The sequence below is a fragment of the Trifolium pratense genome, linkage group LG4 (genome assembly GCF_020283565.1).
Source record: "Trifolium pratense cultivar HEN17-A07 linkage group LG4, ARS_RC_1.1, whole genome shotgun sequence".
In the NCBI taxonomy this organism is placed as follows: Eukaryota; Viridiplantae; Streptophyta; class Magnoliopsida; order Fabales; family Fabaceae; genus Trifolium; species Trifolium pratense.
The window spans coordinates 29377144-29399678 of NC_060062.1; the positions used below are offsets into that span (position 1 = coordinate 29377144).

A 22535-nucleotide genomic window follows, 5' to 3' on the forward strand; every position below is an offset into this window, starting at 1 on the left:
TCTTACAGTCGATTAAGACAAAACACCGATGGAAATTAAGTCGAAAACATGGTTGAGAGAATTGTAAATAGACATGGTTTCAATATTGGATACATAAATAGGTTATATTTGGTATTTTTATTTAAAAAAAATTAAAAGCCCAAAACTATTTTGTTTCAACAATATATATTTTTTTAAACAAGAAAAAAAATAGAGGAAAATAGTTTGGTACCCCTATTTTCAAAAGTTTAATACTTAACTTAAAAATAAAAAGGCTTAAATGCACTTTTGGTACCCCTATTTTCAAAAAAATGAAGTTTTGGTCCCCCAATTTTAAAAACCAGTTTTTTAGTCCCCCTATTTTCATTTTTTTTTAGTTTTGATCCCCCATCCTATTTTGGGGTTAATTTTGTTGATGTGGCCTTGTAACTAATGATGTGGCAACATTCATGTGGCCAAATTTAATATCCATGTCATTATTATATATTTTTAAATTTAATAAAACTTTATTTATAAAATATTTTAATTATTAAAATTATATATTCAACTGAAATAATAATTGTTAAATCTTATGAAATATGAAATTTGAAACCCTAATTATCAAACCTTCAACTACTAGAATTTTATTCACCGTCGAAGAGAATCCTTCCTTATGGATTTCACCGTCCTATGGTTTCCGTTCAAACTCAACAATTTTTGGATTTTTAAAAACAAAAAGAAATTATAGATGATTTTGTGTTTCAATAGAAATTACTCATAATCTTTAAACTATCTATGAATTTAGATGAGTTTGAATGAAAACCCAGAAATTGTTTTAAGTTTGAAGTTTAATCTAGATTGGTTTTATATCAAGTTGGATAATGATGAAAGTTGGAGGTTCTTGAAACACAAAACTTACTTTCAATATGCAATTGTTTGATTTGAATCAAAGAGGATCATGTTCATGTTGTGATTGTTTGTTTTTTCTTAGGTTTAATAAATTAGAGGTTGTGAATTTTGGGATTTTCTATTTTAATGAGTTTACGATGATGATATGATGATGAAACGTGATTATTTTGTTTTCTGGGTTGGTAAGAAGAGTAAGGATAACTGGATAAGTGGATGATGATAATCGGAGCTATGGATTGTTTGGTGTGATTTTTGATGTTTTTGAATTATTTTTTGATTGATTTCTTTTTAAAAAATACTATAATTTTAATAATTAAATTATTTTATAAAATAAGTTTTATTGAATTAAAAACAAATAATGACATGGATATTAAATTTGTCCACCTTAAACAAAATTAGCCTTAAAATTGAATGGGGGATCAAAACTCAAAAAAAATTAAAATTGGGGGACTAAAAAGTTGATTTTTAAAATAGCGGGATCAAAACTTCATTTTTTTGAAAATAGGGGGAACAAAAGTGCATTTAAGCCAAATAAAAATTAACATATGAATGTAATTTACGACTTTGTTGGATTTTAGTTTAAAAGATGTAAAATATAATTCCAATATAAGTGGGGCGGATTCAAGGTGGGCATCAATATCTCCATTATCCGTCATACCTCTATATTTTAAAATTGGGCAAAACTCAAATCCAATTAATTCGAATTTTCCCAGTCAAATCGTGGCAGATTCAGCTGATTACCCATTAACAATATAAAAATAGGATGCAGGTGAATGTCTAAATTTAAAAATATAATTGAGTTATTTAAATAATAATTATATGTAAAACGATATAAAAAATTGAGTGGATTTAAAGAACCCAAATGTTTGTAATGAAGGTAAGTGTTATTGTTTTTTTTTTTTTTTACAATATTTTATTTTTGACAGTAGGTGTTCTTAGGGCATCGTTTAATGAATCAAACGAAAACGAAATAGAAAATTATACAATTTTCACTTTGACCAATATTTCATTTATATATTTATGCCAATTTTTTGTATGGATTCCCTATAAATTTATATGTTTTTATGACACTAGTTAACTAACACCACGTTAATTATAACAATCAAATTTTTTATTTTTTTTCCAAGTCAATTTTTTTTTTCCGAGTCAAGTAGCCTAATGCCCTAGCTAGAAATTCCACCTTAAATGTGGATAAATGGAATGTGCGGAGTTCGAACTCTGGCTCCCGCCTCCTGTACATATAGCGCGATGCTCCTACCAATTGAGCTAAGTTCACGCAGACTAGTCAGATTTTTTACTTTATTGGTGAGATTAATGGGCCAGCTGTAACTCATATCCGATGAAATCAAAATCATTAAAGGATATGATAATTGTCTTTGTTATTATTAGAAATAGAATTATGTCTTATTGTCAGTTACAATTAGCCTTATATGTTGCAGTTGTATAGCTTAAGTTTAGGCATAACAATAGCCTTTCAAGGCGCATAGTGTGCCAATACTGTGAGAAACCAGGACACTCAGCCAAAGTGTGCTACAAGCTGCGTGGATATCCTCCAGGAAGGAACCAGACTCCCACTGCTCATCACACTAGAGCCATGCCACCAGGTGTCTCGGATTAGATTCTAGACTCAGGAGCAACCCATCACATCACTAATGATCTGGATCAATTGCATCTCGCTCAACCATACACAGGTTCGGATCAGCTTGTGGTTGGTGATGGTTCAGGACATACCATCTCTAATATTGGTAAAATTATTTTGCACACTCCCTCTAAATCACTTCATCTATCAAATGTTTTACATGTGCCAAAAATTATACAAAATTGTTGTATGTTTCATCTCTATGCCACACTAACTCTATCTCCATTGAATTCTTTTCTGATCATTTCATGATAAAGGATTTGAAGACAAGGGAACCTCTTCTAAGAGGGCAGCATAGCAGCGGACTCTACCACATGCCCAATCCATCATTCCCACCAAAGTCATACATCAAAACTACATTCATTCCTCCACTATGGCATCACATATTGGGGCATCCTTCTGACCGCATTCTAAGACATCTCTAATATTGGTAAAATTATTTTGCACACTCCCTCTAAATCACTTCATCTATCAAATGTTTTACATGTGCCAAAAATTATACAAAATTGTTGTATGTTTCATCTCTATGCCACACTAACTCTATCTCCATTGAATTCTTTTCTGATCATTTCATGATAAAGGATTTGAAGACAAGGGAACCTCTTCTAAGAGGGCAGCATAGCAGCGGACTCTACCACATGCCCAATCCATCATTCCCACCAAAGTCATACATCAAAACTACATTCATTCCTCCACTATGGCATCACATATTGGGGCATCCTTCTGACCGCATTCTAAGACATCTACTTCCATCTTGCAAAATAAAGAGCCAACAAGAACCTTGCATATCCTGCAATAGTGTTAAGAGTCATAAACTACCCTTCTCTGTCTCTAGTATTAAAACAGAAAAACCATTAGAACTTATATATACTGATGTATGGGGTCCAGCCCACATTAGATCTATAGATGGTTTCTCTTATTATGTAATTTTCGTTGATCATTTTACTAAATATGTATGGCTCTATTCATTAAGAAATAAATCAGATGTCTCTATTTTGTTTCCCGCATTTAAAAATCTTGTTGAGAATTATTTCAAAGAAAAAATTGTCACATTGTACTCTGACAATGGAGGAGAATTTATCAAACTAAAATCATTTTTACACACTCATGGCATATCTCACCTCACCACACCACCATATACACCTGAACTGAATGCCCCAGCTAAAAGACGCCACCGACATATAGTTGAAACTGGAAAAGCATTACTACATATGTCAAAATTGCCACCCGAATATTGGTCATTTGCATTTAGAACTGCAGTGTACCTAATTAATAGGTTACCAACACCTGTTCTTCACATGCAGTCACCATATCAAACTCTTCATAAGAAAACTCCAACTCCCTCACATCTCCATTCATTTGGTTGTCTATGTTTTCCATGGTTGAGACCTTATGCTTCCAACAAACTTCAACCACGGTCTCAACCATGCATATTTCTTGGATATGCAGAATCCCAATACAACTACATATGTCTTGATCCCATAACTCACAAAATATACACTTCCAGGCATGTCAAATTTTTTGATCACATATTCCCTAACATTCAACTCACCAAACCCACACCATCACCATCCTTAACTACAACCGACACACCTCAACCTCTTCACACCAACATTCCAATCCATAACAATGACCCGCCCACGTCATCTGCTATGTCCCTTGAAGATCAGGAACGCATGCCTTCAAATGCTATGTCAGGTAATGATGTCTCTACACCTTCTATTGATTCTATTACTACTATCACAACTGGTAACTCTGCAGTTCCACCACCCTCTCATGAGCCAAACCAAATTATCACAAGGTCCAAGAATAACATATTCAAACCAAAGAGGATGTACACTGTATCCAAACATCCCCTACCAGAAAACATGGAACCTTCCAATATTCGTGAGGCCATGAAACATGCTCATTGGCGCAAGGCAATTGCAGATGAATTTGAAGCATTAATCAGAAACGGCACATTCTCTCTCGTGCCTCTAAGGGCTGGACAAAATATTGTTGGATGCAAATGGTTATTTCGTATCAAGCAAAATAGTGATGGCTCCATTGCTCGTTATAAGGCACGTCTTGTTGCAAAGGGATTCACACAATGTCCTAGTATTAATTTCAAGGAGACATTTGCCCCAATTGTTTGGCCACAAACAATCAAAATTATTCTCACGCTTGCAATCTCAAATCAGTGGCCAATGCATCAACTTGATGTAAACAACGCTTTTTTATAAGGAGCACTCACTAAAGAGGTTTTCATGGATCAACCACCGGGTATGAAAGATGTGGAACATCCCACCTATGTTTGTAAACTTCACAAAGCAATTTATGGTCTTCGGCAAGCTCCACGTGCTTGGCATGATTCTCTCAAGGCATTCATTCTATCTTACGGATTCCAAACAAGCAAAAGTGATCCATCTCTTTTCACTTATCACAAGGGTGAAATTATGGCTTACTTCTTAGTCTATGTAGATTATTTACTGCTCACAGGTAATAATTCCACAGTTCTTCAACACTTCATCAAGGCACTCTCTCATAGATTCTCATTGAAAAATCTGGGACAACCTCATTATTTTCTGGGTATCGAAATAATTCCTACCAGTAATGAAATTTTTCTCACACAACACAGATACATTCGTGAGCTCCTACAAAGGTTTGACATGGAGGGGGAGAAACCATCTTCCACTCCACTTTCTTCTACAGCCGTGCTACAACTCCATGATGGCACAACATCCACCGATGCCACCGAGTATCGCAAGAAAATTTGGTGGACTTCACTCGTCCCGACTTGTCATACGCCATCAATAAATTGTCACAGTTCATGCATAAACCAACATCTCTTCACTTGCAGCATTTGAAACGTATTCTTCGGTACATCAAACAAACAATGAATCATGGTCTTATGTTACGAAAAACAGCTACAAACAACCTGGTTGCATACCCGGATGCAGATTGGGGGGGGGGGGGGCAACAGCGATGATCTAACATCAACTTCAGCATACATCATCTTCTTTGGAGGCAACCCCATTTTGTGGCTCTCACGAAAGCAACGAACTGTGGCACGATCTTCCACCGAGGCAGAATATCGTGCAGTTGCCACTACAACTACTGAGTTAATGTGGCTCCAAAGCTTGCTTCATGAGCTCCAAATTCTGATGAATGACCCTCCTCTGAATGACCCTCCTCGTTTATTATGTGACAATGTGGGTGCTACTTACCTTTTCTCCAACCCTGTACTCCATTCAAGAATGAAGCACATATCCTTGGACTATCATTTTGTCAAGGAACAAGTTCAAGAGAACAAACTCATTGTTACACATGTGTACCAAGGACTAGCTGACGGATTTGCTTACTAAACCTCTGCCTACGGCTAAGTTCACTGAACTCACATCCAAGATAAAGGTCATCGATGGAACCTTAATCTTGAGGGGGCGTAATGGACCAGCTGTAACTCATATCTGATGAAATCAAAATCATTAAAGGATATGATAATTGTCTTTGTTATTATTAGAAATAGAATTATGTCTTTTATTGTCAGTTACAATTAGCCTTACATGTTACAACTATATAGCTTAAGTTTAGGGCGGATGCTAGCGTGGGTGTGAGTAACATATCTCTCACTGGTGAGAGAGTATTTCAACCGGCTATCAAAGGTTGTTCCTGTATTTTTTTTTTTTTTTTTTAAGTAATTATTAATTATTAATTGAGAATTGAGAATATAATATTTTAATTATTATTATTAACAAAAACAAATACTTTCTCAGGATCCACCCACCGCAGGATCCACCGCGTTGCTCCTACAAATCCTTCCATCTTCTTCCTTCCCCCCACCGCAGGATCCACCGCGTTGCTCCTTCCTCCAGTCCATAACCATTGTAGCAAATCAAACGAGCAAAGACAACTGGTTTGGATCGATCGAGAAGCAGAGCAAAGTGAAGACAACGGAAGGTTCTTTGAGGTAAGTTTATCCGGCTTAATTATTTCCCTTAAATCCTTCATTTTTTGTCGACTATTCACGCTAGAATCCGCCTCAAATTCATAAAGATTTTCATAGATATGTTTATGAAATAGGGATGGTTAAACATTTGCTATGTCTGTTAAATATGTAGGCTTTGAGTCATGGAGGGTAGACCAAACAGTCAAAATCCATTGTTCGTGAACGTAGCTTCAGGGGAAGTAAGTGAATGTTGCTATTATGTTTTAATTTTTTAAATTTTGATAGTATTTTAAATAGTAACATTCAATCAAAATTTTAAAATTTTCTTGTCATATAACTACATATTATTTGGAGAATTGTTTATATAAAAAATTTGGATTTTATTTTTGTTAACGACTAAATTGTCCGGTAAAAAATTTGTGAGGATCAAAATGAGTCTTCACTCTAAAATTTATATGCAATGACCCTTTAAAACTTACATTGTTGGAATTCTCAAATACAATTTTATGCACAATCTGGTTTACTCAATTTTGCCCACCAAGTGTTTGCTGAAATGTGTGAGCAATGTGTTCTCTCTCGCAGTTTTTGGTAGGTTGTGTGTTTCAATTGTGCGAGTTAGGTAAATATACAGTTCATGGATTGGAAATTTTATAGTTATCTCCTAAACTGTTGATTATCTATGCAGATGTTGTTAGAGAGTTGTTGAACAAGTGGCCAGATCTTACTCAAATGATCGATGAGAATGGGAATTCTGCATTGCATCATGCTTGTAATAAAGGACACAGAGAGATTGTATGGATACTACTAACACGCGATTCAAATCTTTCTTTACAATACAACAACAATGGTTATACACCATTGCATCTTGCAGTGATGAATGGGAAAGTCTCAATCCTCAACGATTTTGTATCGGGAAGTGCTGCATCGTTTCACTATACCACAAGAGAAGAAGAGACAGTATTTCATTTAGCTGTGAGATATGGATGCTATGATGCTTTGGTTTTCTTGGTGCAGGTTGCAAATGGTACAAACTTATTGCACTGCCAAGATAGATATGGCAACACTGTCTTACATCTAGCAGTTTCAGGCGGTCGCCATAAGGTAAGAAATTGATGTGAGTTTTGAATATTGGAACCAAATTTTGGTACATATTATCCTTCAATATTATTCTATTCAATAGTTAAGGATTATTTTTCATCACAGTTTTATAATCATTGTAGATGACAGATTTCTTGATCAACAAGACAAAGCTGGATATCAATATTAGGAATAGTGAAGGGATCACAGCACTTGACATTCTTGATCAGGCTATGGACAGCATAGAAAATAGGTACCTACAAGCAACATTCATCCGAGCTGGTGCTAAGAGAAGCCTCCAATCTTCCTCCTTTTCACTTGAACTAGACAAGACCAATTTTCCCTCACCACCATCTAGGCGTTCTCCGTCGCGAAGGTATATATCTAATGAAATGGAAGTGCTAAGCGAAGTGGTTTCTTATGATTGTATTAGTCCTCCACCGGTTAGCAAAAGCACTGAATCTAGATCACCTCAGCCTCAAATAAGTGAGAGGTTTGAGAATGGAACCTATAATCCATATTACTTCTCACCGACTAATTTAGTGAAACACAAGCATCATAATAACAAAGAAAAAACGGAAAATATGAACCATACTAAGAGGAAAAACTATCATGAGATGCACAAAGAGGCAATACTAAATGCAAGAAACACTATTGTATTAGTGGCTGTTTTGATTGCAACTGTAACTTTTGCTGCTGGTATTAGTCCACCTGGTGGTGTGTACCAAGAAGGACCAATGAGAGGCAAATCAATGGTTGGTAAAACATCAGCTTTTAAGGTATTTGCAATAAGCAATAACATAGCACTTTTCACCTCATTATCTATAGTTATTGTTCTTGTTAGTGTCATTCCATTTAGAAGAAAACCACAAACAATACTATTGATCATTGCTCACAAGGTTATGTGGGTCGCTGTTGCGTTTATGGCAACTGGTTATGTTGCAGCTACATGGGTGATTTTGCCACATAATCAAGGGATGCAATGGCTAACTGTTGTGTTAATAGCACTTGGTGGTGGCTCTTTAGGTACAATTTTCATTGGTCTTAGCGTGATGCTTGTTGAACATTGGCTTAGGAAATCTAAGTGGAGAAAGAAAAGAAAGGAAAGTGGGGATGGAAATGCAGATTCAGATAAGGAAAGTGAAAATTCAGATTTTCAAAGCTCTTATCTACAAGGTTACCATTCATATTGATTCATTTGTTGGCTCCTAAGATGAAAATATTATGTACTATGTGTAGAAAATTATTTGTACATTAAATATCACTTCTTCAAGAATGTTAACTATGTATATTCCAAAATATTTTCTAAAACTGTTTCATACAGCAGAATCAGGCAGAAAAAGTTATAGCACGGTAACATCGGAAATTCTAAACCACTATCTTCATATCTTATCGTGATGTTTATCGAATCTTATCAATTTGTTTTAACTGGAAAGAGATCAGTGACAACAATATTTAGGAAGTTAGTTTTATCTTTTCCTAGTCATCAAATGCATTTGCTGTTTATGATTAAGTATAAACAATGAATACTGATTCGTGGTAGGAACGCCTAATATATGAACTAATGCAATGATTCAACCCATAAGCCAACGGTTATAAAAGAGAAAGTCAAGATTTGAACATAAATAGTAGTTCAATACAATACAAAAACCATAATGAAATCAAATGATACTAGACTAGTAGAAATGGGAAAAAATTCAAATGGTAATAATGCCTAAACAACTCAAATTTCAGAAGACTCGATGAAAGAAAAACAACTAGTTAAACACCATAACAAGACATTTTAGAGTGCTAACATCATCACAATTCCAAATGTGATCAAAGTAGACAGAAAACTTGAAGCAAGCACCATGGTGGAAGATGAAGTAGCCTGATCCACGGAATCAGAAGAATAAGGTGAATCCGAAGGAGCCATGATCGGTGATGAACCTTCAGGCGGAACTGCAATGGTGGTAGGTGGAGATGCTGGAATTGAATGCGGCGCCATAACTTCAACGAGCAATTTTTGGCCATGGTTGCAATGATCATCAGTTCCACTTATGAAATAGAAAGGTCCTGATCTGTCAAGATTAAAAGTGCTCTTTCCATTGGTGAAAGTAGTGATTGGTGCACTTGTGTCACAGTTGAAGTAATCAAATTTCTCCACACTAAGAACCTAAAAAATTGTCGTAAAAATAAAATTGGTTTTTTCTTAACCCTTACAATTACAATAATAAAGGTGCATCAAGTTTTGAAATTAATACAGTTTCTTTATATATATTTTGATTTTAAAAACTTAGAGTGTGTTTGGATGAGGGATTCTAGAAATTCAAGGGATTTTAAATACTAAGCAATTCAATTGATTCAATTGAATTCCCTTGATTTTCAAATTCCAGTGTTTGGATAAAGTGTTGAAATTCCATCAATTGTAAAATTCTTTGTTTGGGTAATGTAATTGAATTTCCTTCATTTAATTTTATTTATTTTAATAAAATCGATCCTAAACCCAAAAATTGGCCGAAAAACCGAAAAATCGGTCAAAAACCATAAATCGGCTGAAAACCTAAAATCGACTATAAATCCTAAAATCGGCCGAAAAACCTAAAATCGGCCGAAAACCATAAAATCGGTCGATAATCCGAAAAAATTGAGTTTTTTGGGTTTAGGGACGATTTTAGATTCTTCGGCCGATTTTTTGGATGTTGGCCGATTTTGGGTTTTCGGTCGATTTTTGGTTTTTTCGGCCGATTTTTTGGGTTTTCGGCCGATTTTAGGATTTATAGTCGATTTTAGGTTTTTTTGCCGATTTTTTGGGTTTTCGGTCGATTTTTGGTTTTTCGGCCGATTTTTTGGGTTTTCGGCCGATTTTAGGGTTTATAGTCGATTTTTTAATTTTGGCCGATTTTAGGTTTTTTTTGCCGATTTTTCGGGTTTCCGGCCGATTTTAGGGTTTATAGTCGATTTTTTGGATTTTGGCTGATTTTAGGTTTTCAGCCGATTTTTGGTTTTTCGGCCGATTTTTTGGGTTTTCGGCCGATTTTAGGGTTTATAGTCGATTTTTTAATTTTGGCCGATTTTAGGTTTTTTTTGCCGATTTTTCGGGTTTCCGGCCGATTTTAGGGTTTGTAGTCAATTTTTTCGATTTTGGCCGATTTTAGGTTTTCGGCCGATTTTTTGGGTTTTCGGTCGATTTTTGGTTTTTCGGCCTATTTTTTGGATTTTCAGCCGATTTTAGGGTTTATTGACGATTTTTTAAATTTTGTAATTTTTTTAATTTTTTAAATTTTATAAAAGAAAAGATAAATTTAAAAAAAACCTACTAATACACTGTAGCAACAATTTCCCTGTAAATCATCCACACCATTCATTGTATTTCCAACACATCTAGTGGTGGAAAATTAGTCTTCACCAGTGGGAGACATCATCCACTTACCCACACTAGAATCCCCCTAAGTTTAGGCATAACAATAGCCTTTCAATTACTCAGATGTATATTTCGTGTAATATATATAAACTATATACTTGTACATGTTTCAACAATGCAATATAATCTATCATTCATTTATAGAGATTAGGAGAAAAGGGAATGTTTATAATTCAGAATTAAAATGGCGGCAGATAATTTGTAAAATAAAAAAGGCGGCGGCAGTGTTTAGAAATATGTGTGCTAATTTAGGTTAATTAATTAATTAATTAATAAATCTAGTAGTTTAATGATATGATGTGATACCAACTCCTCAAACTTTTGGCTTGGTTCTAGTACTAGGAAGAAGAAACTTCTTTTGATCAAATAATCTCTCACTCCGCCTGCAATTAGTGAAAACTGTACTTGACCAATATTTTTGTTGGGCTAACACAACATCCCAAGAACTTACATGTCACCCACCATCTCCACTATGTACCTGCCTCATGAGTGCTCTCTTGATTAATTAAAAGACATAGAAAAATCTTTTTTCTTTCTTTTTCTTTCTTAATTTTTGCTTTGGGTGAGGCCTCCCCCCCACCCCAATTGTATAAATATATTCTTTTTCCTTTTTATTAATATATATTTTTGAGCTATAGACATAAAATGAGGATGATTAGGGATGCCAATGTAGTTTGAAGTCTCTCTTGATGTCTAAATGCTAGTCCTTAACCAAAAAAGTTTTGCCTATATTTTTTCTTCTTCTTTTCTCTTATAAACATAATATTATCTTTAAGGTTAATCATGTTTGTACCCACGTTTCTATATATTCATCTAAACCAGCTATTTTTCCTTCAAACGTTAACTATTGTATAGCAAAAGAAAATCCATATCATACATTTATTTATTTTTAGGGTGCGTTTGATCTGCTAAAAAATAAGCGACTGGACAGAATAACTTTTGCCGTACTGTGTTTGATTTTAAAACTGTTCCTGGTACTGGACAAACTGGGGTCAAGGGACAGGACAAAAATTGAAATTCTTGTCCCCCACAAAATCACGGGACAACTTTTTGTCCTCAGCACAAGTTGTTTAAAATAGCAAAATAACCTTTTGTCGACCAAACATCGTACAACACAAAGTTTGTTCAATACCTTAAACCTTTGTCATGTGTTGTTCTATCTTATATTGTCCTGTACTGTTCTGTCCGGTATTTATATTTTGCAGATCAAACGGACCCTTAATACAAATTATTGCGAAGAGCATAAGAGATAAATGCCCACTACTAATAAATTCGTCTTTAGAGAAAAAAAAAAACTTAAAATTAGTTACTAATCCTTTAGCTTGTAGTTTATAAAAGCAATGAAAGTTCTTATAGCCATTAGCCATATAAAATGGGGCTATAGTCAACAATATAAAAGTTACTGTCAAAAAAAAATATATATAAAAGTTGTTACAGTTAGATAAAATATGGTGCTATAGTCGTCAATCATAGAATCATTTTTCTTTTGACGTTGATCCTCTAGTTAGCAATTCAGAATTCGATCGTGAAATAAATAAAATGTAGTAAAAAATTATTTTCACCATGAATCGAACTCGCATTCTCTCAAACAATTCGTCCTACGAAGTAATCGTTAACAACTTAAGCTTAATATCTTGATTAACAGTTATCACATAATCTTATTTTGATCTATATAGATTTTACAATGACCACATCATACCATTTTTTATATTTCAAGCACCCTCACCCGATTTTTCTACGAGAGAAAAAGGTTAATTTCTTTTAATGATTTTTTTTTTTTATGGAACTTTTAATGAAAATCTATTATTAATTAAAGTGATGTTAATGAGCTTTTGACGACTATCATATCATATAGGAAGAAAAGTTACATAAACAAAAGTGGTTTGAAATTGTGCCTAATAATTTGAATTTTGGTAAAAGAAAAAGAAAAAAAAATCTGTTTGAGCCATTTTATAAGAAATGTTTTTTTTGTTACAGGAGAGGAAACTTACACAAACAAAAACAAAAAATAAAACTAATCTCTGATAAAAGCAACTCCTCAAACATTAACAAAGAGGAGGTTAGACAACTCAATAGGACCATAGGAGGGGCTTCAAGCTTCACAAGAGGGGAGATAGAGTTGTTAGCTCCATTCTTGGTCAAAATATCAGCGCACACGTTGCCCTCACGGAGCGTGTGATTAACAACAACAACTCAATCTCTATCCAAAAGTTGTTGAATGCTAGTAACTTCATTTGCAAACTAATTATGATAAGACGAAACACCGTTTTTGACAAGAGTAACAGTTTGTAAGGAGTCGGAGAAGCAAGAGACACTCCGGAATCCCTTTTCCCAGCATAGCTCTAGTCCGTGTAGCATAGCCATGTGTTGGGTTTCAAGTGTGAGTGTTTAAGTCCCACATCGACTATGTGTGGGAAGAATGTTGGATTTATAAGAGAGGTGACCCATTAACCTAACACCTTAAGGTTTTGGGTTGGGATGTGGCGTCTCCCTCTCTTGTGTGGTCCTGGAGCATTGACCCATTGTTTCTTCCGAGCTCCCCCGGTTTTTCCCCAATAGTGGTATCAGAACCTAGGTTCGGCTTGGTGAGGGAGCAGGAGGGGATCCTGGTTTGGATCAACTATAGTATATGGGAAAACTCACACTTGGGCGAGAATGTTGGGTTTCAAGTGTGAGTGTTTAAGTCCCACATCGACTATGTGTGGGAAGAATGTTGGATTTATAAGAGAGGTGACCCATTAACCTAACACCTTAAGGTTTTGGGTTGGGATGTGGCGTCTTCATCTCTTGTGTTGTCCTGGAGCATTGGCCCATTGTTTCTCCCGAGCTCCCCCGAACTCCCCAACACCATGATCTCCGCATACAAAATACTCGGCTGAGACGCAACACCATAAAAACCTCCAAGAAAAGTTCCATCATTATTGCGGATAAGCTCGTCGAAACCCGCAGATTGAGAGGAGCCCATTAAACTACCATCCACATTCAGATAATTACAGTACCCTCGAGTGGTCGGGAGTCGGGACCATAACAAGGTTCTGATGCAACACATGATCAGATATCTGTAGGCGGTTATTAAAGGACACAACTCACAGAGCAGAAGTGCACCTTAAAATGGTTTTTTTTTTTAATGATTCGTAGCAATTTATTTATTTTTATATGTCAAGGTCATTCTGGTCAAGTATCTTGACCTGGGGAATCTGTTAGAAACCTCTATATTACAACTTTTAGTCAAAAAATAAAAATAAATAAATTACCACTTATACCAATATAACATTCATTTCAAATTTGTAGAACAACTTTGTAATCAAGGTTTGCTAACAACCAATCAAATGACCAGTTACCAATATTCCAATGACAAACTTTAAGTTTACAATTTCTTCATAATTGGTTGTGGTGTATATGTCATCTCTTTGACTTTAAAATCTACATTACTGTGCATCCAATCCATTGATGAAATGGTACATATGTTAGATGGGAATCGTTGTACTTTACAAAAAATAGTTAGACCAAACCCAATATCTCATGTGGTCACAAGTCCAACAGAAAGAATAAATAAATAAAATTGTGACATTAAAATATTGCAACTATCTTAGCTTCAAAAAGTGTCTTGGTTGATGATGGATGACAACTTTATGTGTCCCACAAGAAAAATATTAGAACTTTCTGCTCAGCTTCTTTTTGTTTTTTGGTGTAGACTATATATTTTTAATCTTGGTGTAGACTATTTATTTTACATTTTATTTAATTTGTACTATCATATTTTTAATCATGGTTTTAAAAAAAAAAATTGACACTGTAATCTGGCCCTCGGCATAACTATTTTTTTATCCAGCGGCTAAACTCACACTCTCCATTAGACACATGAAAAATTCGAGTTTAAACTCTAACCTTTTCATTAATGTGTTTAGTAGTCTTATTAAGGTTTGAAGTGAGTTTATCTTATAAAGAGAGGAGAGACGTTACTTTACGAGTATATTTTATAACAATGAATTAGGCTTAATATAAAGAAAAAAAAAACTCAATATGTTGGGTGTGAGAATGTTATTGAAAGAAAACAAACTTGAATCGCTACACTGAATAGAGATAAGTCTTCAAATATTTTTCTTATAAAGAAAGACATTGATCTTCTTAAAAGTCTTTTAAAGAAAATTTCTATTTTTTTAAAAAAATTATTTAGATTTAAAGAAAAGGTAGACAAACAACAACTGCTAAACTTTTATGTTAGCAAAATCTAATCTTTTAAAAACTACAACCATAGACCTAGGTGACACAACGTTATTATGCATGACCTTTTGAACTCTTTTATAAGAATGAGTTACATCAAATATAAAACAAAAACCTAATATTTGAATTTACGGACCGCAATAGCAAATATTGTTATGCAAACACAATTGTTATCTTGACTTCTATTTAAAATGAGAAAGGATAATTAAGGTAATGAGCTCAAGTGGTTAATGAGTTCTCTAGGACGAATCATATAGGAGAATCTAAGTTTGATTTCTGATAAAAATAATTTTTGTCTATTTTTTTAAAAATCAAAGGGTTAATGTAAAAAAAAAAAAGAAGAGAAATAATATTTTTTTAATATCAGAATTTTAATGTCAAATACGACGTTTTTTTTTTTATTTGTGTATTTTTGAAATGTTTGTATATGATAGGAGGTGAAAAGTAAGAAAGCGGTGTCATATGGTATTTGTATTTTAATATTCAAACATGTTTAAAACTAGGTAAATTCTAATATGGATCACTTCATAAGTGGTCCATGGTGGATCAGTTATGAATAACATTATAACGAATACGAATTTTACAAAATCCACCGTTTGATTGAAAGTTTATATCATATAGATCATCCATAGAAAAATTTAGAAAAATTGAAAATTATTTGATATGTTATTGAGACACATCAAGATTAACGGTTTATTAAATAACGTAAATCTTGATGGTCTCAATAACATATCAAATGATTTTTAAAAAATTTTAAAAAATTTATGAATGATCTATACAATATAAACTTTCAATCCAACAGTGAATTTCGTAAAATTCATATTCGGTAGATCACTTATCCACGGTAGACCATTTGTGAAGGTGGTCCACTATAACATTAGCCTTAAAACTATGCTTATGCATGATATCTTTATGAATTTTTTTCAACCAACTAATTAAAAGGACTTGACAACAAATAATACCATACTATATAAGGTTGTTCCATCCCCACTCAATTTACATTGTGCAATATTGGTTCCACCAAGTATATCTAACTACACGTTTTTGTGGAGGCAAAGAAAATTCAAAGAGGTTATCATGGAGAGGATGTGGATTAGAACGATCATATTGCTACTAGTTGCTTATTGCCTGTTTCCTCTCTCTGTGGAAGCCATTGTTCGCCACTACAAGTTCAACGTACGTGCATTCTTTACATTAATTTTAGTGTTATAATTATAGATAGATTATAATTATCATGTCATGATAAAAGAGTATTATCAATTATGTAGTCAAGCTTTTTTTTTTCTTTTTGAGCAAATTATGTAGTCAAAATAAAAAATGTCATGATAAAAGAGTATTATCAATTATGTAGTCAAGTTTTTTTTTCTTCTTTTTAAGCAAGTTATGTAGTCAAGTTTATTAAGGATAAAATACGACATTTATACAAATAATAAATGTATGACTATTTGCTTAGAAAAACATCCATTGTGTTTTCGGACTCTAAATATGTTTCTTGATAAAATGCACCCATACAAAACATGAGGGTCTTTGAGAATACTAATTTAGTTAGGATGTCTAAAGAAAATAATGTCGTCTATTCTTTTAGCTTATCTAAAAAAAAAATCCAGATAATAATATTTTGATTTCCGTTTCGGTTTTCTATTTTTATATACTTTTTTATTTTAAAAAATATCTCTATTATGATTTTTCTAACTCATCAACTTTAGGAACCAAACTATACTTATATCAAGCCATTGTGGAGGGTTTGGATAGTACGGTATAGATCCTGGGTACGATCCCAGTTCATTGTAAAAAAAAAAATATATTATTATCAATATTATTAAAAAAAAAAACTTTATTTATGTACTGTTCTATTTTACTTTTACTTTTAATGTTTGGTTTAGTTTGTCTACCAAACTCTACCTATTTATGTTCTTCAAAGTTTTTTTTCTTTCTTTTAATTCAATTAACTAATCCACTTGGAGAATATTGTATTAAGCTTGTAAATTTCATAGTAAACCTACTGTAGTTTAAGTTTAAACAATGTTTTAAAAAAACAAATTAACGAAATCTAAGAGGCTAGTGTCTATACATGAGCATGCACAGTTGCATACCTTCATCAAAGAGCAAAGTTCTTGTTGTATTATTTAGCAATTCAAGGCACTCAAAGTTTGGTAGATATATGTCACATAAATGTTGTCATGCATGGCCATTAAATATTGGATGATTTTGTATACAGGTGGTGATGAAGAATGCCACAAGATTATGTTCAACAAAGCCCATTGTTACCATAAATGGGAATTTTCCTGGCCCCACCATCTATGCTAGGGAAGATGACACTGTTCTTGTAAAGGTGGTTAACCATGTCAAATACAATGTTAGCATCCATTGGTGAGTGTGTTACTAATGACTATAAGTCATCTAAACTTAATTAAATGTTTGGCTTAACCTTTCAAGTTTTATAATTGTACGATTTTGGCCTCATAAAATTCAATTCTGCGATTTTAACCTCCTAAGTTTTACAATTATTTGATTTTAGTTCTCAAGTTTCAATTGTACGATTTTGACTCATCAAATTTATCCCCTTTTACATTTGATAGCCCTCCATTAATTTTTTTGACTAAAAATTGCTTGTGTAACATTTTGAAATTTTAAATTTATCCCCTTTCGCTTTAGATCTATAAATTTATTAGGCCGACCCAGTATCACAGTGTAGCTATATTTATATAGATATGTCAGAAATTAATATTAGACCTTGTTGTGATGGTGAGATATACAATTAATCATGTTATTAAACTTTTTAAATTGTCAATATAATTATTAACCAATTTTTTATTTTATTTAATGATGAATGAAAATTGAATAGGCATGGAATCAGACAATTGAGAACAGGTTGGGCCGATGGGCCAGCATACATAACCCAATGTCCAATTCAACCAGGACAAGTCTATATGTACAATTTTACCCTCACAGGACAAAGAGGAACACTTTGGTGGCATGCACATATACTTTGGCTTAGGGCAACTGTACATGGTGCTATTGTCATTTTACCTAAGCTTGGAGTTCCTTACCCTTTTCCTAGACCCCACATGGAACAAGTTCTCATATTGAGTTAGTTCTTCTACCTTTTCCTATATATTTTTGTTACAAAATATTTAGTCATGAAGGAATTATAATTAAAAAATCTTAGTCGCTTGAATTTGAACTTTATACTTTAAATTTTATATTTTGAAAAAATTGATTATTTTCATTATTTGCAAAAATGAACACATTGTGCTTGCATTACAATTAATCACTTCAACATTAATCTCACATCCTTTTATTAATTAACAAACTAAAATGAAGACGTTTTAAAAAATATAAATAGAAAATATTTTTACAAAATAAATGTTGACAATAAGTGAATTGAGCTCAATTCACTATTACTTGTAACACAAGCTATTAGTTAGTTTACTGTTATGAGTAGTTTAGTTGGTTGTAACTGATTTGTTTAGTTAGTTATGATCATTAGTGTTGTGATTCTGAGAACCAGAGGGTCCCCCACCATTGACACTACCAGTAGTGCTATCCACAGACATTGTGTCAAGGAATATGAAGGAGCAGAAAAGAATCAAAGAAAGTTCAAAGAATCAAAGATTCAGATGAAATTGATGAAGAAAATAAAGATGGAAAGAGAATTAACAATGGCATACCCCTGTTATAGGTCTGATACCATGTAAACAGTACTGAGCATTGTGATCTAAGTATGCCATGAAAGAGATCCTGCAAGGTACAGGATGAAGGAAAGTTGCAGAGAGAATAGGCGCAAGCCGCGCTCGATGAAGAGAAAGGAAAAAATTGTATTAGGCAACTCAATGTTTACAAGCTCTATGTTACACTTTATATACAAGTTAATGATCATAACTAACTAGACAAATCAGTTACAACCAACTAAACTAACTCATAACTAACTGATAGCTTTTGTTACAACTTACAAGTAATATAGTGAATTTAGATCAATTCACTTATTGTCAACAATAAACAAAACCTTATTATTTTCAATTTGGTTTAGGTGAATGGTGGAAATCAGATACTGAAGCTATAATAAATGAAGCTTTAAAATCTGGGATGGCCCCAAATGTCTCTGATGCCCACACAATCAATGGTCATCCAGGACCCGTTCAACATTGTGCTTCACAAGGTGAAATCTCTATTAATCTAACCCTTCAATGTTTAATATAATTTGAGAAAGTCCAATATAAAGAAATAAAAATCGCTTCTGAGTTTTCACTCATTTGGATAAAATAAATCACTTTTCTTTTTGGTGATCAAAATATAACTTCATTTTTAGTTACTAGCAAAAAAATTATTCACCGATTTCATTTTACTTATTACTTAGGATGCTTTGACTGTACTGCAAAATTTGTCATATGCGATACATGTATTTTTTGTTTTTTTCACCAACAGTATCCAGTCCACTGGACCATCTAATCTGGTTCAGGGGTCAGTTCTGGCATCAAATGATTCCAGCCCCCTTCCGATCATAGTTGTTGGGGATCGAACCGTGGTCTTCCCTACCAAGTTTAGCGTCAATCATCACTAGATCAACTAACAATTGGTTGCGATGCATGTAGTTTGATATTCAAATAACACAATTGTTTCATTTATGCAGAAGGATTCAAACTCCAAGTTGAACAAGGAAAAACCTATTTGCTAAGAATAATCAATGCAGCACTTAATGAAGACTTATTCTTCAAAATAGCTGGTCACAAACTAACAGTTGTTGAAGTTGATGCTACATACACAAAACCATTCACAACAGACACAATAGTAATAACACCTGGACAAACAACAAATGTACTTCTCAAAACCAATCATGCATTTGGAAAATACATGGTAGCAGCTTCAACATTCATGGATGCACCAATTGCTATAGACAATGTAACTGCCACAGCTACATTACATTACTCAAATACCCTTGGTTCAACAATCACAAAACTCACTTCACTTCCTCCAATAAATTCCACAAAAATTGCTAACAATTTCACTGACTCATTAAAAAGTCTGAATTCCCAAAAATACCTTGCTTTAGTCCCTAAAAAAATTGATCATTCATTGTTTTTCACTGTTAGTCTTGGTCTTAACCCTTGTGCTAGTTGTCTTAATGGTAATAGAGTTGTTGCAGCTATTAACAATGTTACATTTGTTATGCCTAAAATTTCTCTTCTTCAAGCACATTTTTTTAACATTAGTGGAATTTTTACTGATGATTTTCCTAAGAAACCTGAAATAGTTTATGATTTCTCCGGAAAAAAGCAACCAACAAATTTAGCGACTAATAGAGGGACTAGGGTTTATAGACTTGCTTATAATTCAACTGTACAATTAGTTTTGCAAGATACTGGAATGATTGCACCAGAAAATCATCCTATTCATTTGCATGGATTTAATTTCTTTGTTGTTGGTAGAGGAGAAGGGAATTTTAATGCTAAAAGGGATAGTAAAAAATTTAACTTGGTTGATCCTGTTGAGAGAAATACAGTTGGTGTTCCATCTGGTGGTTGGACTGCTATCAGATTCAGGGCTGATAATCCAGGTAAAGTTGTTAATATAGTTATGTTTGAAAATTTGAAGAGTAAATGATTTATTGAAATTGTAGGTTTGTACCAATCTAATTATATCATATTATTGATATTTTAACATGATCGCTAAAATTGCTAAATTTTAATCTAACTCTTCTTTATGTTATGTTAGTATTTTAAAATGAATACGTCAGTATGTCATGTGAGTCACTGTCTATATTGACTTGTTGAAGTGATATGTGAACCGTACACGTGTACATTGATTTAGTCAAAATAAGTGAGGGTCGGCCTTTTGTAAAAGAGATTAAAATTAGGGGGCCAAAAGTTCTATTATAAAAATTAGAGGGTCAAAATCGCAAGTTTATGAAAGTTAGAGGATCATTAGTGCAATTTAGCCTTTGTAATTTCATCAATCATTTTTAAATATTGATAAGTTGGATATTCATAAATACAAACCTATAATTTCAAAAACCAACATTGATATTTACTCTTCATAAAAGGATCAAAGTATTGATATATGGTTTTCATTTTGTTAGGGGTGTGGTTTATGCATTGCCATTTGGAAGTTCACACAACATGGGGACTAAAGATGGCATTTGTTGTGGACAATGGTAAAGGACCAAATGAATCTTTAATACCACCTCCAAGTGACTTTCCCAAGTGTTGAGAAGATTAATATAAATCTTTACTTAAGGAAGAAGGATTAGGGGATACATAGAAGGGAAAACTCTACACAATTAAAGGAGAGTAAACTATCATAGCTAATAATAACAAGATTTTTTTTTCTTGGAGAATATGACAAATAACATGTCCTCACTTTCTCTTTTTTTTTTTTTTTTTTTTTTTTTTCATTTTATTTGTATTGTTTGTTGTATATCTCTTCTTTGTCCTTCTTGAAGAATAATTTTGTTTACATGTAACTAGACAGTGATAAACAAAATGTAAAAGAATTTAAAATTCATTGGCTCACTGATTATGCAAAACACATGAAATTTGGTTTTAATTTGATTAATGATCAAATTGTGTGGCCATTCAAAAAACAAAAATCATCAAATTGTGTGGTTCTACAAAAATAAATAAATATGAAGTACATTTTATGTGCAAAAAAACGATTAATGTGAGTTCAAACCAGGCTCATCCTTAAAATTTTGAATGTAGTTAGAAAATGATATACTTAAATTGCATAGGCTGGAAATTACTAAAACACCCTTCGTTAAGATGAAAATTGCATAATTACTTTCTCACTTTCCCCTTGACTCTTCTTCTCTTGCGGAGGAGAGAGACAAAAAAAAGAGGAGAAGGAAAATAAAGAGAAAATTGAGGTGTGAAAGAAAAACAAATAAGGAGAAACTTGAAAGTAAGGTGAAAGAAAAAAAAATTATTATCAAAGAGGGAGATAAAAAAGAAAGTCAAAGGAACAAGTAGAGAAGGAAAATTGACAATGAGAGGAAGAAAGAGAAAAGCGTTAATAAATCATGGCCACTATTACAATAATACCTTTCTCTAAGTTGGTTTGTCTAACATTTCTTGTTTGTGTCGTGAAGGGTCTTAGAAATTGAGAGTTGGTCTAATTTAATCATACAAAATTGGCATATAAAGTGAGAATTGTCGCTACTTTATAAACATATATATTAAGGTCATCTCGTAACTGATATAAAACTTTTTAACATACCCCATTGCGCCTAGCACTATTGGGCTTGAGGCCCGGATATAAATTCTGGATGACTCGATCAGAAATCTGATAGCAGACGGCCTAGCGGATTGTGTAGGAAGCTCTTAATTATACCATCTTAAAATTCTGAGTTGGACGCAACAAAAAAAAAACTTGTAAATTGAGGATTGTCTCTTCTTTATAAACAT

The 22535-nt window shown here is 33.3% G+C and overlaps 3 protein-coding genes across 4 annotated transcripts; 2 read left to right on the forward strand and 1 right to left on the reverse strand.

Annotated features, from left to right (window-relative positions):
• Positions 1–6070: 6070 nt before the first annotated feature.
• Positions 6071–8881, forward strand: LOC123881769 (ankyrin repeat-containing protein ITN1-like). 2 transcript variants are annotated; one of them, XM_045930508.1, is made up of 5 exons: positions 6071–6147; positions 6259–6452; positions 6604–6670; positions 7117–7532; positions 7652–8881. In XM_045930508.1, exons 4-5 carry the CDS (start codon positions 7161–7163, stop codon positions 8699–8701), a joined length of 1422 nt encoding a protein of 473 aa, XP_045786464.1. In that variant the 5' UTR covers positions 6071–6147; positions 6259–6452; positions 6604–6670; positions 7117–7160; the 3' UTR covers positions 8702–8881. The 2 variants fall into 2 exon arrangements, with proteins under 2 accessions (XP_045786464.1, XP_045786465.1); XM_045930509.1 differs by lacking the exon at positions 6604–6670.
• Positions 8882–9291: 410 nt separating this feature from the next.
• On the reverse strand, positions 9292–10855 carry LOC123922427 (early nodulin-like protein 1). Its single transcript, XM_045975144.1, has 2 exons — positions 10808–10855; positions 9292–9663 (listed from the first exon to the last, which is right to left on the reverse strand). Exons 1-2 carry the CDS (start codon positions 10853–10855, stop codon positions 9292–9294), a joined length of 420 nt encoding a protein of 139 aa, XP_045831100.1.
• Positions 10856–16106: 5251 nt separating this feature from the next.
• Positions 16107–21784, forward strand: LOC123881771 (laccase-4-like). The gene is made up of 6 exons (XM_045930511.1): positions 16107–16311; positions 17354–17505; positions 17981–18225; positions 19166–19294; positions 19766–20689; positions 21212–21784. The coding sequence occupies exons 1-6, from the start codon at positions 16213–16215 to the stop codon at positions 21340–21342; spliced, it is 1680 nt and encodes a 559-aa protein (XP_045786467.1). The 5' UTR covers positions 16107–16212; the 3' UTR covers positions 21343–21784.
• Positions 21785–22535: the final 751 nt, after the last annotated feature.

Bases quoted from the DNA above. Each gene is read 5' to 3' on its own strand.
- LOC123881769 (XM_045930508.1), top strand. From the start codon at position 7,161: ATGATCGATGAGAATGGGAATTCTGCATTGCATCATGCTTGTAATAAA. The intron at 7,533-7,651 runs GTAAGAAATTGA...TAATCATTGTAG, and splicing joins TTTCAGGCGGTCGCCATAAG to ATGACAGATTTCTTGATCAA.
- LOC123922427 (XM_045975144.1), bottom strand. From the start codon at position 10,855: ATGAATGGTGTGGATGATTTACAGGGAAATTGTTGCTACAGTGTATTA. The intron at 9,664-10,807 runs GTAGGTTTTTTT...ACAATTTTTTAG, and splicing joins ATTGTTGCTACAGTGTATTA to GTTCTTAGTGTGGAGAAATT.
- LOC123881771 (XM_045930511.1), top strand. From the start codon at position 16,213: ATGGAGAGGATGTGGATTAGAACGATCATATTGCTACTAGTTGCTTAT. The intron at 16,312-17,353 runs GTACGTGCATTC...TTTTGTATACAG, and splicing joins TTCGCCACTACAAGTTCAAC to GTGGTGATGAAGAATGCCAC. The intron at 18,226-19,165 runs GTTAGTTCTTCT...AATTTGGTTTAG, and splicing joins GGAACAAGTTCTCATATTGA to GTGAATGGTGGAAATCAGAT.